Source organism: Mustela erminea, chromosome 6 (genome assembly GCF_009829155.1).
Source record: "Mustela erminea isolate mMusErm1 chromosome 6, mMusErm1.Pri, whole genome shotgun sequence".
Lineage (NCBI taxonomy): Eukaryota > Metazoa > Chordata > Mammalia > Carnivora > Mustelidae > Mustela > Mustela erminea.
The window spans coordinates 47,181,958-47,199,334 of NC_045619.1; the positions used below are offsets into that span (position 1 = coordinate 47,181,958).

The following is a 17,377-nucleotide window of genomic DNA, read 5'->3' on the forward strand; positions in this document are numbered from 1 at the left end:
TCATCCGTTGGATAAGACTGCTCTGCCCGTGAAGGGCTGGTTGTGTTTGGGAATGGGAATGTGTTTGCTCAAGGGTCAAGAACATTTTTGAAAATGAAGACTGGCTCAGTCCATGACCTCTTCCCGCGCAGGACCCATGGTTGCACATCTCTCATAGGTGAGATGGTCTCTTCTGAGGACCGCTCTCAGACGAGGTCACCTAGTATACCCAACATGGGCTCCCGAGGTAGGAAAAGGATTGACCAGTCACAAGGGTCCATGTGCTTTCATGAGGGATGAAGGCTTTAAGGGATTTTTTTTTAACAGTACTAGACTTTTCCGTATTTGACACTACTGAGAATATGATGACTGAAACACATTCCTTTCTTCACATGGAAGCTTTATCTTTGCCTTAGAGTGGTAAATCTCATCCCAAGTTCAATCAAAAGTTGCTTTCATGAGAAAAACAGTGCAAGCATGGCCTCCTACAGATATAGGGAAAAACTCTCCACACCTCACCCCCCATTGGAAAAAAATGGAAATAATAGTGCCTATCTTTCAGGCTTGTGGGGATGGAATGGTTTATTCATGTAGATGACTTATGGCAGTGTTTTTGTGTACAGCAATATCTCATTCCATCATGATGGTGATGGTGGTGGCAATGGTGAGGAGGAGGAGGAGGATTTGTAGAAGTTATTCAACTCTAGGATATGCAGTAATATCAAAAGGGAAAAAATCATACCACTGCCTCCAAACTTCAACCAGTGACCATATTGTACATGTCAGTCATTTGGACGGCCCAAAAAATTCTGGTTCATCTTTTTCTAGGCATACATTAGGTCTTCACTTTATCAACTGTTTTTTATTTTTTTATTTTTTTTTAAGATTTTATTTATTTATTTGACAGAGAGAGAGAGATTACAGAGAGGCAGGCAGAGAGAGAGGAGAAAGCAGGCTCCCCACTGCGCAGAGAGCCCTATGCGGGGCTCGATCCCAAGACCCTGGGATCGTGACATGAGCCGAAGTCAGAGGCTTTAACATACTGAGCCACCCAGGCACCCCTGTCAACTGTTTTTTAGATGAGACATGACCAATGTCACTTGCTTTGGCCAAAGAAATGTAAGCAGAAGTGACACATGCTACATGTAGGTGGGAGCTTTAAGAGCCATGTTCTCTTACCACTGCTACAGAGATTGCAGAAATATGGATTGAAGTGGAGTCTCCATTAGTTAGATTCTAAAGGAGATGATGAGCGAGAGCCCTCTTTTGATCCACATTTGACAAAGAGAGAGTCAGAAATCAATGTCTACTACATTAAGCCACTGTAATTCAGGAGCTGTTGCTGCCACAGCATTCTGATGGATAAGTCATGCTAATATGTATGTACTGCTGTGACTGTCATCATTATTCTATACCCTTGTTGTGGATGTGCAGAAGGTTCCCCAAAACAATAATGAATTAGTATCCATTTGGATGTATTACACATGGATTTACAGAGATAATTATACTTTTAGCCCTTAATCAAGTCTCCATAATTTTTTTAACATGAAAAATCTGCTTCTTAAAAAATTCTGTGTGTGTGTGTGTGTGTGTGAGAGAGAGAGAGAGAGAGAGACAGATATTCGGACAGGGGTTGTGATTTTCACTGACTTGCAGCTTACCCTGAACTCATTAGACTTCCAAAGCCTTTTACATTTTGCCCTGCTTGGTGTGGTCAGAAAGCCCAGAGAAGACATCATTTTATAAGTTCTAAGTGAGCGGGAAAATCTACCCAGCCACCCAAGATTACTTTACATGTTCTACTATTACTATCTTTCTTGGCAATGGACAAATGAAACCCTTTCACTTACTCAGCTATAATTTCATCACTGGGCAGGGAACTCAATATTATAGAGGACTGCAAGTTTCTGTACTTGTGTTTTTAAAGAGACTGCCGCACCAAAGAGAAAAGTAGAACCATTGTGTGGGACCATTAACAGATCAGGCAAATGAATATTTGCAAAGTAAAACACCTCAGGTTTCAGTGCCCTAGATGCTTCACTTTGGACATTCTTTACCTGCCCATGGCCTCTGATGGGTTTCCTCCTCCTGAGACGGCCTTCGCACAGGACCGGAGGGGACTCCTCTCTTTCCCCAGATGGGGCAGCAGTAAGTCTCCTGACAGGGCAGGATGTCACAGAAAGTGATTTCTGGTACTGGGAAAGAGGACTCTGTGGTTGCCAGGGATGTATTCGGTGCTGCAAAGCATCAGGCAGAGGGGAGGGAAGCGACAAGGTTAACCTGAAAAGCTGGTTCTTTTGTTGACAAGTCACAGGAAACAGGGGGCCGGGTTTGAGAGTGAGGAATGTGAAAATCTTAAATCTTACCTGAGGGGGAGGCTGTGGGCGGCAGGGCGGGCTCCTGAGAGCTGGTGATATTGCTGGAGGAAGAAAACCAAGTGATTAATGAAGGAGCCCTCAAGGATCCTTCTCCCCAAAGGAAAGCAAGGCCAAAACTCTCACCTCAGAGGAAGATTTGGGGCACGCTGGTTTTGATCTTTTAAGCTAAGTATGTAAAGAGAGACTATCGTCAAGGCACTGTTTAAAAAAAGAAAAAAATAAGAAGGGAACATTATGTGACAGATTTGAGTTCATCTGTATCTCACACAACCAGCTGGCCAGAGATACACTCTCACAGGCCACACGGCGGGGTGTGTGGGGGGGGATGCGGCCACGGCTGACAGAAGCACCATGGAAACCAGCACCGTTCTGCTTCTCTGCCCTGGTAAGAGAAAGCCCTCCCCCTCCTAGAGCAAAGAGGCTCTGGGGTGTTCCGCACTGATGGATTTTTCCAGAGAGCAGCCCCCTGGCCCTGGCAAGCTGCCTCAGAAACGTCTGTCACCAGTGGAAGATTACAAGAGGAAGCTGTAAATCGCTGGAGGCAACCCTCTGCTCCCTGCAGGAAAAAGTCAGAGCGGAGTTCACATCCCCCTGGTGGAGGGTGTCCGCCCGGTGGCCCCGGGAGAGGAAAGGCTGCATGCGTTTAGTCAGGCATAGATGCCAAACCCTTTGGCTGCTTCTCTGACATCTTCTGTCTGCCTGTCTTTTCAGAGCACAATACACCTTCACACCTGGCTCCCTAGACTCCACTCCTTGTTACACTGTTCCCCTTCAAAGGTGGTGGATTTACTATTATTAAATATACACAAGGAAATATGCCACAGGTTTGAATTCCACTCATAAAGAAGAAGTTTCCAGAGTGTTCTCAGCAGCAGCAGGTTACTCCCCAGCAGACACAGCCCTGTCTGGGGAAAGTGGTGCCGAGCCCCAGAGATGCCGGCAGACAGAATCCGTTGTGTCACCCTGGCAACTGCTTGCCGTGACCCAGTCTCCCTCACTTTGTTCTCCCAGATCCCCCTCCGTCTCCCTACAAGTAATCCTGAAGTGCTCTTTCTAATTTGTCTCTGGCATCTACTTCAATGCATGACCCAGAGAACCTCCAGAATTATAGAATGAAATGGACATCTGCTCCTTTCTTTGGGGGCGAATTCTGGTTTTGACCCTTCTTGCTACCACAGGCCAGAAACAAATTTAACAAGCCCCATAACCTCCCACTTAGGATCTTAGTGGTTCACGATACTGGAATTCATAAGAAAATTCTGATACGCATGTTCAAAAAGCAGTCTCTGTACATCAGAATTAGACTTCTTATAGCCATGCTGCTGGGTTTTCACAGGACACTGTATCTCTAGAGAGGTCTGCTGTGTATGTCTGCTAAAGTAGATGCTCACACCGTCCTGAGCTGGGAATCCCAGAGGAGGACAGCTTGCTTAGGAGAGTGAGAAAAAGACTGCGGCTTCCAGGGGGGGATTCTGTGTCGTGGTGTCTGTCACCTACCTGGGGTGCTTCACAAGGTGGGCAGTAGCCAGTGAAAAGCTGAAATGCTGAGGGGAGAGCAGGGCACAGAGAGAGACTCACACTACCTTCTGTAACTACCAGCACCTTGGCACTACCCTTCCTTTGCCTTTCAGAACAACTGTGCCCCTTGAGACAAAGCCCAAAAGGCAGTCCTTTCCCACGCTCATAAAGCATTTTTTTAGAGATAAATACCCCTGTGACCATGCAAATAGACCAAAAACAACAAGGTCCAGAGGACAGAGGCAAGATGACCAAGGCCTGGAGCCTGAGGAAGAGCCCTGCTGAGGACAGAGAGCGGTCAAGTCCCCCGCTGCTCTTCTCGCAGCGAATCCTTTGTCCTTACTGCGTTTGCTGGCTTCAGCTGCTGGGCACATTTGGCTGCAGTTTCAATATGTTATATATCTTGGGGTTATCTCAAAGGCCCTTTTGGTGTGGGGTCTTCACTGAAGAGTCTAGAAGAATCCTAACAAATAGGAGTGTCTGGGGGAGAACAGGTTGTACCTGATTGCCCTCTCTGACTTCCCCCAAGTAGACAGGAAAAAGAACTAGCAATTTCAGACAATTATTTGTAAGACTGAAACATATCATACACACACACACAAACACACACACACACACACACACACACACAGCATAATGAGCTACTAAAAATTATCAGTTGATTGAAAAAAAAATTATCTTTCATCTCACATTTAAGTACAGAAAGCCCATGCTTTTTTCTCCAGAATATGAGCTTAAAAACGGCCCCTTCAGGGCACCTGGGTGGCTCAGTCAGTTAAGTGTCTGCCTCCCCTTCAGGTCATGATCTCAGGGTCCTGGGATCAAGTCCCACATGGGGCTCCCTGCTCAGCAAAGAGCCTGCTTCTCCATCTGCCTGCCACTCCCCCTGCTTGTCCTCTCCCTGTCTCTCTGTCTCCCAAGTAAATAAATAAAATCTTTTTTTTTTTCTTTTTAAGGGCTCCCTGTCTTCAAAGCACGTAGGTCAGTCCCTAGTTCATAGGTGAGAAAAGGAATATGGGAAGAAAAAAAAGAGCTTGGCAGAGCGTAACACTGAAGTTTTTCTTACCAAAATGCCATCACGGCAATGAGTGTTATAACCAAGGTCTGGAAAACCCAGTTAGGACACAGCTGTTTTTTTCCTGAAAAATAAACCTGTAAAAAAGGTTCAGTCAGAAGCAGTGATAAACCAGCAATGCTAATTGCGAGAAGGACCCCTGAAGACTCTCTCCCAGCAGGGAATTTTGCTGCTCCCAGTGGGCCGGCAAGTGTGCTCTCTTCAGCCCACATCTCCCCCGTCTGTCCCTGAAAATGAAGTTCTTCCAGAGCCTAGCTCAAGCCTCTCCCTTTCCTTACATTCCAGCTCACAGTCACCTGTCTCTTCCCTGGCATCCCACAGGACCCGCGTCTGTGCCATTCATTTCGTGCTTATTCTCGAAGTTTTATGGGAGCAGAGGACCTATCAGACAAGATACTGTCAGGACCCAGATGTTCATTTCCTTTACTACAACATCCCTGAAAATCAGAAGGTCTTCAAGACGTGATGGAATAAATTCCGGTGGAAGAATTTCAGGCATCATGACACATCATGGAAAAAACTTTTACGATCCATGATAAAAAGTACTCTTTAAATCATCCACATTGGTATTCAATTCTGCTCCCTATTTTTAAGGACAGTTCTGAGCCTGTGTCTTACTGATTCTTATACCCACTCAACAAATATTCTTTCAGCACTATTATGTATAACACTATAAGGACTCTAATAATAAGTAAGTTATAGTCTCTAGGAAGCCACTGAGGCAAACCTCTAAGACTGATACATATTGGCATAAAAACTTGCATATGAGGAATGGGCCAAGAACCACAGAGTAGACAGCTGTGTAATTGGTGCTGAATCTGGCTGAAAAGATAGGAGTTTTCTGTCCACTTTGATAAGGTGCCCCTGAAATAGGAGCTTCCCTACTAATGCCACAGGGAGTGTTCTCTTTGTTTCTGCCTGCAGAATACAGGCTAGAATTATGCTTTTTGTTGGAAGAGAATGGGAGGATGGTGGTAGTTAAGAAATAGTTTAGGGCGCCTGGGTGGCTCAGTGGGTTAAGCCACTGCCTTCGGCTCTGGTCATGATCTCAGGGTCCTGGGATCAAGCCTCACATCGGGCTCTCTGCTCAGCAGGGAGCCTGCTTCCCTCTCTCTCTCTCTCTGCCTGCCTCTCCATCTACTTGTGATTTCTCTCTGTCAAATAAATAAATAAAATCTTTAAAAAAAAAAAAAAGAAAAAAAAATAGTTTAAAATTGGTCTTTATTTTAATTTCTTGGGCAGGTTATCTGACTAACTAAAATGCTCCTCAATATTATATTGGGGCTTGGGGTGGGGTTAATCATATAAGTTTTTAGCCTATATGTAAACCCGTAGGGCTCTTATAACTGAGTCACCCATAAGGACAGCTGGAAGTCATTCTGAATAGCAAGAAGGGAATAGTTTATACCATTCTTGTATCTCACTGGAACTGTGCAGAGGAGGGTCTGATAATGTGCTGGGCAGAGAAGGGACTCAATGAAATTGCTGAATCAGTTGTAATTAAATAGCATTAGTCTCAGGATAAGAACTGCCCCTCTAACCCCCTCCCCACAGCTGCTGGGTTGTTTTAAATCTCCATGCATTTGCTTCAAACCCTTTGACCTAGTGTAGGGAACTGACCTAAGACCTGGAGTTAGGCTTGGAGCCAGGTGCTTAACAAGTCATCTAAACGTCCTTGATCCTCATTTCCCTCATCAATAAAATAGGAATGATAATACCTGCCAACATTTCAGTTATTGGGTGGGTCCAACCAATCGTGAAATGGTTCTCCATTCAGGTCTGCATGAGAATTACTTTGGAATTTATTAAAAACCAAAGTGCCCTAGAAAATTCCGTGCAAAGGCCTGAAGGTCTTCCTACCTCATCCCAACCACCAACACACAGCGGGGATCACCCATCTATCTCTTGGAGGAAGAGAAAGAAAAGAAAGGAAGAGGAACATTAGATTGGATGAGAGCTACACAGGAGACCTCAATCCTCCTCCAGAACAAGTATTACCATTGGCAGCTGTGTGGAAGTTGAGGCGAGGCCCATCCGGATTTCTTACCATGGTAAGGCCCACCAGTTGCTCCCAGCCAGCCCCCAGCACTTTGCTCATTGACATACCCACCCAACCCAAGAGTAGCACACTCCACCCACACGCAATGTTTCAATGACCTAAGGATCACAGAGGCTCTGAGGAACAGAGGATACCTAGGGGTTGGTGTCATGGAAGGGAAAGGGACCTCTGGGAATTAGCCAAGACCTCCTGCAAAGACACCACGTGGGGGGGGGGGGGGCACCTGGGTGGCTCAGTGCGTTAAAGCCTCTGCCTTCGGCTCAGGTCATGATCCCAGGGTCCTGGGATGGAGCCCCGCATAGGGCTCTCTGCTCAGCAGGGAGCCTGCTTTCCTCTCTCTCTGTCTGCTTGTGATCTCTGTCTGTCAAATAAATAAATAAAATCTTAAAAAAAAAAAAAAAAAAGACACCACAGGGGAAGCAAAACATCCCCATTCCTTCTACTTTCTCCAGGTCCCTGAAACACTCTGATAACATGCCAAAGTATGAGAACCACTCAAATAGTGGGTTTGAAAATGCTAATAAGAGTGAACACTTAGGGTGATTAGGTGGCTCAGTCAGTTAAGCACCCAACTCTTGATCTCAGCTCAGGTCTCAGTCTCAAGGTCATGAGTTCAAACCTTGCATTGGGCTTCATGCTGGACATGGAACCTACTAAAGAAAGAAAAAGAAAGAAAGAAAGAAAGAGAGAGAGAAAAGAAAGGAGTGAAGGCTTATACAGCACTTACTATGTGCCATATTCTGAGTGCTTTATATATAAAAATTTATTTAGCCCTCATGATAATTCTTAACAACACTATGAGCAGGGCGCCTGGGTGGCTAGTGGGTTAAGCCTCTGCCTTTGGCTCAGGTCATGATCCCAGGGTCATGGGATCGAGTCCTGCATCGAGATCTCTGCTCAGCAGGGAGCCTGCTTCCCCCTCCCTCTCTGCCTGCCTCTCTGCCTACTTGTGATCTCTCTCTGTCAAATAAATAAACAAAATCTTAAAAAAACAGCAACAACAACAACAAACCTATGAGCCAGGTGCCCCAATTTATGGAGAAGGGGGAAAAATGAAGGTTCAGTTCCTCATGCAAGATCACACTGCTAGTAAGTCACAGAGCCAGGATTTAAACCAAAAGACATTTGGCTCCAGAATCTGTGCTCCTAACCACTGGGCTAGGCTGCCTCAATTTTTCTGTCTGTAAAGCAAGAGAACACTCTACAACTTAGATATTATTGTTACCATTCAGAAGGTTTTCACGGCATACCAAGTGAACTCCTTAATAGGCGGTCCAGGATATCTGAGCCCTCCCTATATTTTCAGGCTTGTTTCCACTCTCCTCCATAACCAGCTCTCACCTAATCCTTCAATGAAGCCAGTGCCAGCCCCTAGACCTTGGCTTATACCATTCCCTCTGGAACCTCTCCTGTAGCCAGCCAGAGCTTTCTCCTCTTGGAAGGCCCCGTCCCCATATGCTCCTGCAGCACTCTGAACCTTTGCAATATTCCCCACATCCATATTTGTATTTTCCTCTGATCTTCCCTGGCTACCTAGAAATGCCTTAGAAGGGGTCATGTGTTACTCACCTTTGCCTCCCACCAGCTTACGACAGGGACTGCAAGAGGTCTCTGAGTTGAATGAGTCCCTTAATACCTACATAAATCCTCTACTGGTCTCCAACCCAACCCCCTCCCCAACCACAACATATCCAAGACACTGAACCATTTAATGTTTTTAATCTTCAGGGAGATTATCAGACTGGGCTTTCTGTATTTCTTTTTTCTTTTCTTTTCTTTTTTTTTTTTTTTAAAGATTTCATTTATTTATTTGACAGACAGAGATCACAAGCAGGCAGAGAGACAGGCAGAGAGAGAGAGGAGAAGCAGGCTCCCTGCTGAACAGAGAGCCTGATAAAGGGCTCAATCCCAGGACCCCGAGATCACGACCTGAGCCGATTGCAGAAACCCACTGAGCCACCCAGGCACCCCTCCGTATTTCTTGAGTACCTACTGCATGCCAGTCCTTGGGGATGCAGAATGTGGAAGACACACATAGGGCCTGTTCTCATAAATGACACATTCTAGTTAATATTCTGAGATAACTGCAAAATAAAGAGATTCCCTGGGTGCAAAGTGAGAGCTAGAGGTTGCATGTGACCCAACGTCATCGATCGGGGCCTCCAGAGATGTAGGTACCTCTCCCTCCATCCCCCTGCAAACTGTTAGTGCAAAGGGCACCTTTCTTACACAATATTTTTAATAGTCTGTGTTTATCGAGCAAACTGCTCTGTGCTGGGCACTGTGGCTAAGGGCTTCCCCTTATTTAACCCCATGACAAATGTTTGCAAGGTATATATTATTATTATATTTATTTCTCAGTGCAATTAAGTAACTTGGCCAAGGACACTTCTACATACATATTTATCCATGTGTTTATGGTTTTTGGTATACCAAGTAGCTTGTCAGCAACAGAACATTTTAGCGGTTTTTAGTAGAATATTAAACTCTTCCTGAATCCTTTTAGAATAGGTCAGTGTGGTATAACATGAGTAGAGATAAAAGGGGTCAGCCCTTAACAGGATATAGATGAAGGTCATGACTCTGCTCCTGGGAAGGGCCAGCTGTGCAGCACGGGTGGGTCAGAGGGAGCAAGTGGAGTCTCCCAGCTCTCTGTGAACTGTAGCTAGGACAGGAATACTGCAGCTTCTCCCCCACTCACACTTCTCTGCTCTGGAGAGGGCATACTTCAAATTATTACATGATTAACTTCCAGCTTTTACTGTACACTTACTGTCAATGTTAACCTGTTTGAGAAAAGTTCTCTTTATTCATTAATAAAACCATAACAATTTACACTTATAAGAAAGTGAACACCTATCTTACCCATTTGCATGAACAGTACTAATTAACAAAGGGAAAAGAGGGATTTGGGGAAGTAACGGAAGCCTCTCCGGGACTTCTGAAGCCATAGATAAGGAATTAGGTCAAGTTAAGGCATTCACACAGAACTTGCAGCCAAGGGCCAAGTGCATGTGGAGGCTGATGAATTTCACTCGGGGGGTTGGGGGGACAGTATAAACAAAAGCTGGCAGAACAGTATTTCTGAAATGAGCATGTTCTACACTCCTTTTTCTAAACATCTTTTTGAAAAAACACTTAGTATCTATTAAAGGGGTAGTACAAGGGTATCTGCCTTCAGCTCAGGTCATGATTTCAGGGTCCTGGGATTGAGCCCTGCCCATCCCCTGTCCCTCTGTGCACTGCTCATGCTCTGTCTCTCTTTCTTTCAAATAAATAAAATCTTAAAAAACAAACAAACAAACAAACAAACAAAAAAACCTAAAGTGCATAAGGATGCAAAGTAGGGTGTCTATCAGCAAATAAATGAAGAAAAGCATTTTTGATCAATTTCTCTAAAGACTTTAGGGGGGTATAGAAAAAACATCATCATTATTCATTACAAATTTAATTCTATTTACCTTGTTGGTTTTTTGGGGAATGGCCCTTCTTGGAGAAGACGCACTAAGAGCTCTGCTAAATTTGCTTTAAAAAAAGAGAGAGAGAGAATGTTAATTACTATTCAAATGCCTCTCTGGGAGTTATAAGACAAAAGCCCAGGCTGCTACTAACACAGCAGTATGACTTTCTTTCTTTCTTTTTTTTTTTTTTTTTTTTTGGTAATACAGTGCTAATTTTAAAAAGCAAAAGTCAAAGCAATTGAGAGATTCTTTTGTGAAAAAGAACCTTAGTAAGCATAAATGAATGCATTAAACCTTATATTTCTTTTTTCTCATAATTAGACCCCAGGAAATGTGCATTTACCTCCTTAAGTAATGAGGAAAAAGAAAAAAAGACTAGAAGTTTTTTCCCTGAGAAAGAAACATGATTTTCTAAATTTAGAAAAGGCCCCTTCTCCTCCTTAAAGGAGAAGTTGTCCCTTTGCTAAAATGTAACATTTCATATAACACTTTGTTCTTAAACAGCTACTTCATGTTTTGTTTTCTTTTTAAAGCAGCAACAGAAAAAATAAGAAAATTACCACATAAGGCAATTGTGTTCCAAAACATTTTTAAAAGAGGGGAGGGGTGGTGCCTGGGTGGCTCAGTCAGTTAAGCTGCTGCCTTCAGCTCAGGTCATGATCCCAGGGTCCTGAGATAGAGTCCTTCATGGGGCTGCCTGCTCAGCGGGGAGCCTGCTTCTCTCTTTCCCTCTGCCCGCTGCTCTGCCTACTTGTGCTCTCTCTCCCTCTGTCAAATAATGAAAAAAATCTTAAAAAGAAAGAGAAGAGGGATGGCAGCATCAGAAAGTGATGGTTGCTGCTGGATCAGAAAGACCATTTCATTGGACTAGTTACGGAGAGGCCCTATTCTCTCCTCCCTTCCAACTCCTGTGCCTGTGGTACTTGGGATGTACCTGATGGAGCTTGCTTCGCTGGCTGAGGACTTGCAACTACTGAGCCGCTTCAGCCGGGCCAGCTTTCTGTTCCATATTTCTAACTCCTCTATCCTTTCTTCAAGGTTGTGGGTTAGTTTGCAGAGCTGCTTCACTGCACCCACATTTTCCATAAAGATCTGGTCCTAGAAATGAAAACAGCACAGAGGGTATAAATCCACAGGGTGAGACCACCATGGAACTGGCCACAGTCCATTCGAAGACAGGTGAAATGTACCACCTGAAAATGATTACACACACACAAACCTCAAGTTCATTCAAGATAAAACCGGAGAGGGTTGCAACTTAAAATGATCTTGCTAAACTGCTGGCTGTGTAGTAAAGCTGCTTATGTTCAATTTGCAATAAAATAGAAATATGTCCTTGTGATCCAAAAAGAGAATGGAGCTGAAGGACATTGTCAAGTTTGGAATCTGAAGATTTATTTTGTACGGCCATTATACTATATTTAAAACTCATCAAGAGAAAGTTAGAACAGGCTTTGGAATGTTGATTTGTGTGCGCATCACTAAATCCTCATAAGAAACGATTCTAGTTCTTTCTGGTAACGTGTATCGAATTGCTCTGGTGAAGGAGAAAGGTATGAAGACCTGGGCTTTTCTCTAAGTTCTGCCACTTACTAGATGTGAGACCCCATGCTGAGCAGAACCAGCTCTCTGAGCTTCATTATCTTCATCCATGAACAAGATGATAATTCTTGACATGTTAATTTCTGCTTTAACATCCCATGAGCAACCATGTACAATTTCTATTTTAGCCTAACTCCCAAACAAAATTGAAAACAACAACACTTAATTCTATCTGCTCAGAGAAGGCCACCAACACACCAGAAAGAACAAGAAAGGGAAACCAACCACAGCCAGAGTGTGCCAGCCATCCCTTCTCCCACCCACACACTTCAGTTGTCATGGAAACATGTGTGTCTCTCTCAGCCATAACAAAAACACTGGAAAGCTCTCATCAACTCACATCCTGATCCTGTGACCTTCCCTCCTCTCCCCCTTTCTGTTTACAAGTTCTGAATGCCACAGAATTCTTTGGGGCTCATAGAGGCTGGTCCACTGTTGTAAAATGATGAGCTCAAGGCCAAAAGAAAAAGATCGTTTCGTAGTTGGAGGATCAAAGTCGGGGCTGTGTGTCTTTGAGATTCTCATGATGCACACTGAAGCTTTAAGGGTTTCACACACCGTATAGCAACCACTCAGAAAGGACTCAGAAGCTGAACATTACAAACTTAAGTCTTAATTTATGGAGTTTAAAGACCTGCACACTGGTATAAAACACACCAGTAAAGCTAAATACACAGTCAATTTCAGGACATTCTGCTACCCTAATATGATGCTTTATAAATCACTTAACTCAATTAGAAAAGTTAAAGAACAGAAGTATTAAAAATAACTATAACTGCAATAATTGGTTAATAGTACACACATACAGAGAGGTGTATTATGACATCAAAAACATAAAACATGGAGATGTAAGTAAGAGGATAGAGTTTTTGTATATGATCAAAATTCAGTTGTTATCAGCCTAAAATAAGCAATAAGATATTTTACATAAGCTTCACATAACCACAAAACAAAAACCTACAAAAGATAAAGAGAAGGGAGTCAGAGCATACCACTACAGAAAATCAGTTCACAAAGGAACATAGCAAAAGAGGAAGAAAGGAATAAGGGAAGAGCCAAAAAACAATAAGATGGCATTGATAAGTCCTCACCGATTAATAATTACTTTAAATATAAATGGATTAAGTTCTCCAGTAAAAATTCATAGAGGTTGTGAATGAATTAAAAAAAAATGCTGCTATATGCTGCACCCTACTACAGATTCACACCAGCTTTAAGGACATACACATCTAAAGAAATGGAAAAAGATACTCCATGCAAATGGAAACCAAAAGAGAGCAGGGGTAGCCATACTTATGTCAAATAAAATAAAATTTAAGTCAAAAACAGTACCAAGAGACAAAGAAGGTTATATGCTGATAAAGGGGCCAATTCAGCCTGGTAAGGGGGATATGCATCAGACTATAACACTTATAAATCTATATGTCTATACTCTATATCTGTATTTCTATCTCTAGTGAGAGAGAGAGAGATCCAACATCGGAGAACCTATTATTATGCAAATACTAACAGACCTGAAGGAAAAAATAGAAGAATATAATAATAGTAGAGGACTTTAGTATTCTACTTTCGACAGATAGTTTACCCAGTCAGGAAATCAGTAAGGAAACAGTGAACTAGAACTATGCCTTTGACCAAATGACCTAAAAGACATATCAGAAATCCCACCCAACAGAGCAGAATACACAGTCTTCTCAAATGCATACAGAACATTCTCAAGGCTAGATTATACGTTAGGTCACAAAACAAACCTTGCAAATTTAATAAGATTAAAATCGCACCAAGTATCTTTTCTGGCCACAATGGTAATGAAACTAGAAATTCATAACAGGAGGAAAACTTGAAAATTCATGAGTAGTGGAAATTAAACAATACATGCTTGCAAAACTAATGAGCTAAAGAGGAGACCAAAAGGAAATAAAAAATATCTTGAAACAAATAAAAATGGAAATGCACTATAATAATAAAACTTATGGGATATAACAAAAGTAGTCGTGTTTTTTTCTTTAAAGATTTTATTTATTTTTCAGAGAGGGGAAAAAGAGGGAGAGAGAAAGAGAGAGATAGGCAGAGGCAGAAGCAGGCAGAGAGCGGAGCAGACTCCCCACTGAGCAAGGAGCCCGATGTGGGACTTGATCTCAGGACCCTGGGATCATGACCTGAGCGGAAGGCAGCTGTTTAATCTACTGAGCCACCCAGGCATCCCAGCAAAAGTAGTTCTAAGGAATTTTATAGCAATAAGCACCCACATTAAGAAGAAAAAAGAAATATCTCAAATAAACAACCTAACTTTACACCTCAAGGAACTATAAAAAGTAGAAACTCAGATGAAAGGCAGTAGAAGGAAAGAAATAACAAAGATCAGAGCAGAAATAAATGAAATATACCCAGAAACACTATGGAAAAGTCACCAAAACTAAGAGCTAATTTTTTGAAAAGATAAACAAAATCGACAAAACTTTAGCTAGATTAAGGAACAAAAAGAAAGAAGACTCAAATAAATAAAATCAAAAAAGAGAGGTATTTTGTGATACCACAAAAATACTAAGGATCCTAAGAAACTACTATGAACAGTTATGGATATTCCTAGAAACATAAAACCAACTAAGACTGAATTATGAAAAAATAGAAAATCTAAAAAGCCAACTAAAAAAAAAAGATTGAATCAATAATCAAAAACATCCCAACAAACTAAAGTCCAGAACCAGACGGCTTCACTGGGGAATTCTACCAAATGCTTAAAGAAGAGTCTATACAAATCTCTTCAAACTCTCCCAAAAAAACTGAAGAGTAGGGAACACTTCCAAACTCATTTTAAAAGGCCAACATCACCCTGATACCAAATAAGGTCAGATAAATATACTACAAAAAAAGATAATTGCAGACAATTATCTCTGATAAGTATGGATACTCAATAATACATTAAAAGGGTCATACATGATGATTAAGTGAGATTTATTACTGGGATACAAAAATGGTTCAACATATGCAAATCAATCAATGTGTTACACCACATTAATAAAATCATTTGATCATCTCAACAGATGTAGAAAAGCATTAGACAAAATTCAGCATCTTTTCATGAAAAAGACCTCTCAACAAATTATAGATGGACTATACCTCAACATGATAAAAGCCCTATACGATAAGTCCATACCTAACATTATACTCAAAGAAGAAAAGCAGAGAGTTTTTCTTCTAAGGTCAGGAATAAAACAAGGAAGCTCACTGCCCACCATTTCTATGCAACATAATACTGGAAGTCCAAGACAAAGAAATCAGATAAGAAAAAGAAATAAAAGTTATCCAAATTGGAAAGGAAAAAGCAAACTATCTGTTGCAGATGATATGATCTTATATACAGAAAGTCCTTAAGAGTCAACCAAAAAAAGTTAGAATTAATAAATTAAGTGAAGTTGTAGGATACAAAATCTAATATGCAAAAATTAGTTGCATTTCTATACACTAGCAATAAATTACTTGAAAAAGAAAGGAAGAATCCAATTTACAATAGCATAAAAACTGATAAACACTTAGGAATAAATTTATCCAGGGGGTGAAAGATCTGCACATTGAAAATTATGAGACATTGGGCGCCTGGGTGGCTCAGTGGGTTAAGCCGCTGCCTTCGGCTCAGGTCATGATCTCAGGGTCCTGGGATCGAGTCCCACATCGGGCTCTCTGCTCAGCAGGGAGCCTGCTTCCTCCTCTCTCTGCCTACTTGTGATCTCTCTCTCTGTCGAATAAATAAATAAAATCTTTAAAAAAAAAAAAAAGAAAAGAAAATTATGAGACATTGATGGAAGAAACAGAGGACACAAATACATGGAAAGATATCCTATGTTCTTAGATCAGGACAATTAATATTGTTGAAATGTCCATACTATTCAAAGCCATCTATAGATCCAATGTAATCTCTATCAAAATTCTAACGGCATCTTTCATAGAAACAGAAAAAAAAATCCTAAAATTTGTATGGAACCACAAAAGACCCCTAATATCCAAAGCAACCCTGTGAAAGAATATAGCTGAAGGCATCATACCTCCTGATTTCAATAAAGCTATAGTAATCAGAAGAGTACTAGCATAAGAATAGACATAGAAACGGATGAAATAGGTAATAAACCCATGCATAGTTGGGAAAACTAGTCACATGCAAAAGTATGAAATGGACTTCTACTTTACACCACCCACAAAAATTAACTCTAAATAGATTAAAGGCTTAAATGTGGGCCTAAGACCATAAAAGTCTTAGAAGAAAACAGAGGGAAAAAATTTCTTGACATCGGTCTGAGAACCATTTTTTTTGGATACAACACCAAAAGCACAAGCAACAAAAGCAAACATAAACAAGTGGGACTACATCAAACTCAAGAGTTTTCATACAGCAAAAGAAACAAGCAACAAAATTAAAAGTCCACCTAAAGATTGGAAGACAATATTTATAAACCATATATCTGATAAGGGATTAATATTCAAAATATATAAGGAACTCACACAACTCAATAGCAAAATACAAATAATCTAATAAAAATGATCAGAGGATATGAATAAACATTTTTCCAAAGAAGATATACAGATGGCCAAAAGGTACATGAAAGGATGCTCAATGCCACTAATCATCAGAGAAATGCAAATCAAAACTACAGTGAGATACCGTCACATTCATGTTAGGATGGCTAGTTTTACAAAGGCAGGAAAAAGAGAACAAGTGTTGGCGAGGGTATGGGGAAAAGGGAACACTTGTACACTGTTGGTAGAAGTGTCAATTGGTATAGGCATTATGAAAAACAGTATGGAGATCCCCCCAATATGTCTGGGTGCATGTCTAAAGGACACGAAATCACCATCTCTAAGAGGTACCCTCAGCCCTATGCTCATTGCAGGGTAATTCACAGTAGCCAAGATAGGGAAACAACCTAAGTATCCATTGATAGAAGAATGGATAAAGACAATGGGACACACACACACACACACACACACACACACACACACAAATGGACTATTATTCGGCTATAATAAAGAAGGAAATCCTGCCATTTGTGACAGCTTGGATGGAATTGAGGGCAATATGCCAAGTGAAATAAGTGAGACATGGAAAGACTGTGCTATCACTTATATGTGGAAACTATCACTTATATGTGGAAAAAAAAAAAAACTAGAAAAAAAGAGAGTAGAGAGAAACAGAGAGTATAATGGTGGTTGCCAGAGACTGAGAGATGGGGGTGGAGGGAGTGGAATGAGATGTTTATCAAAAGATACAAACTCGGTTTGAAATGGTTAAGTCCTGAGGATCTGATGTACT

General features: G+C 41.6%; 1 protein-coding gene across 1 annotated transcript in view; it reads right to left on the bottom strand.

Annotated features, from left to right (window-relative positions):
* The window catches only part of MYRFL (myelin regulatory factor like), a 123,221-nt gene that overhangs the window by 12,329 nt on the left and 93,515 nt on the right, over window positions 1–17,377 (bottom strand). The window contains exons 15-20 of the mRNA XM_032347049.1: window positions 11,405–11,568; window positions 10,471–10,534; window positions 4,942–5,027; window positions 2,481–2,555; window positions 2,346–2,398; window positions 2,037–2,216 (exon numbers count right to left, since the gene is read on the bottom strand). Coding sequence (XP_032202940.1) covers window positions 2,037–2,216; window positions 2,346–2,398; window positions 2,481–2,555; window positions 4,942–5,027; window positions 10,471–10,534; window positions 11,405–11,568 — 622 coding nt within the window. The remainder of the gene's footprint in view (window positions 1–2,036; window positions 2,217–2,345; window positions 2,399–2,480; window positions 2,556–4,941; window positions 5,028–10,470; window positions 10,535–11,404; window positions 11,569–17,377) is intronic.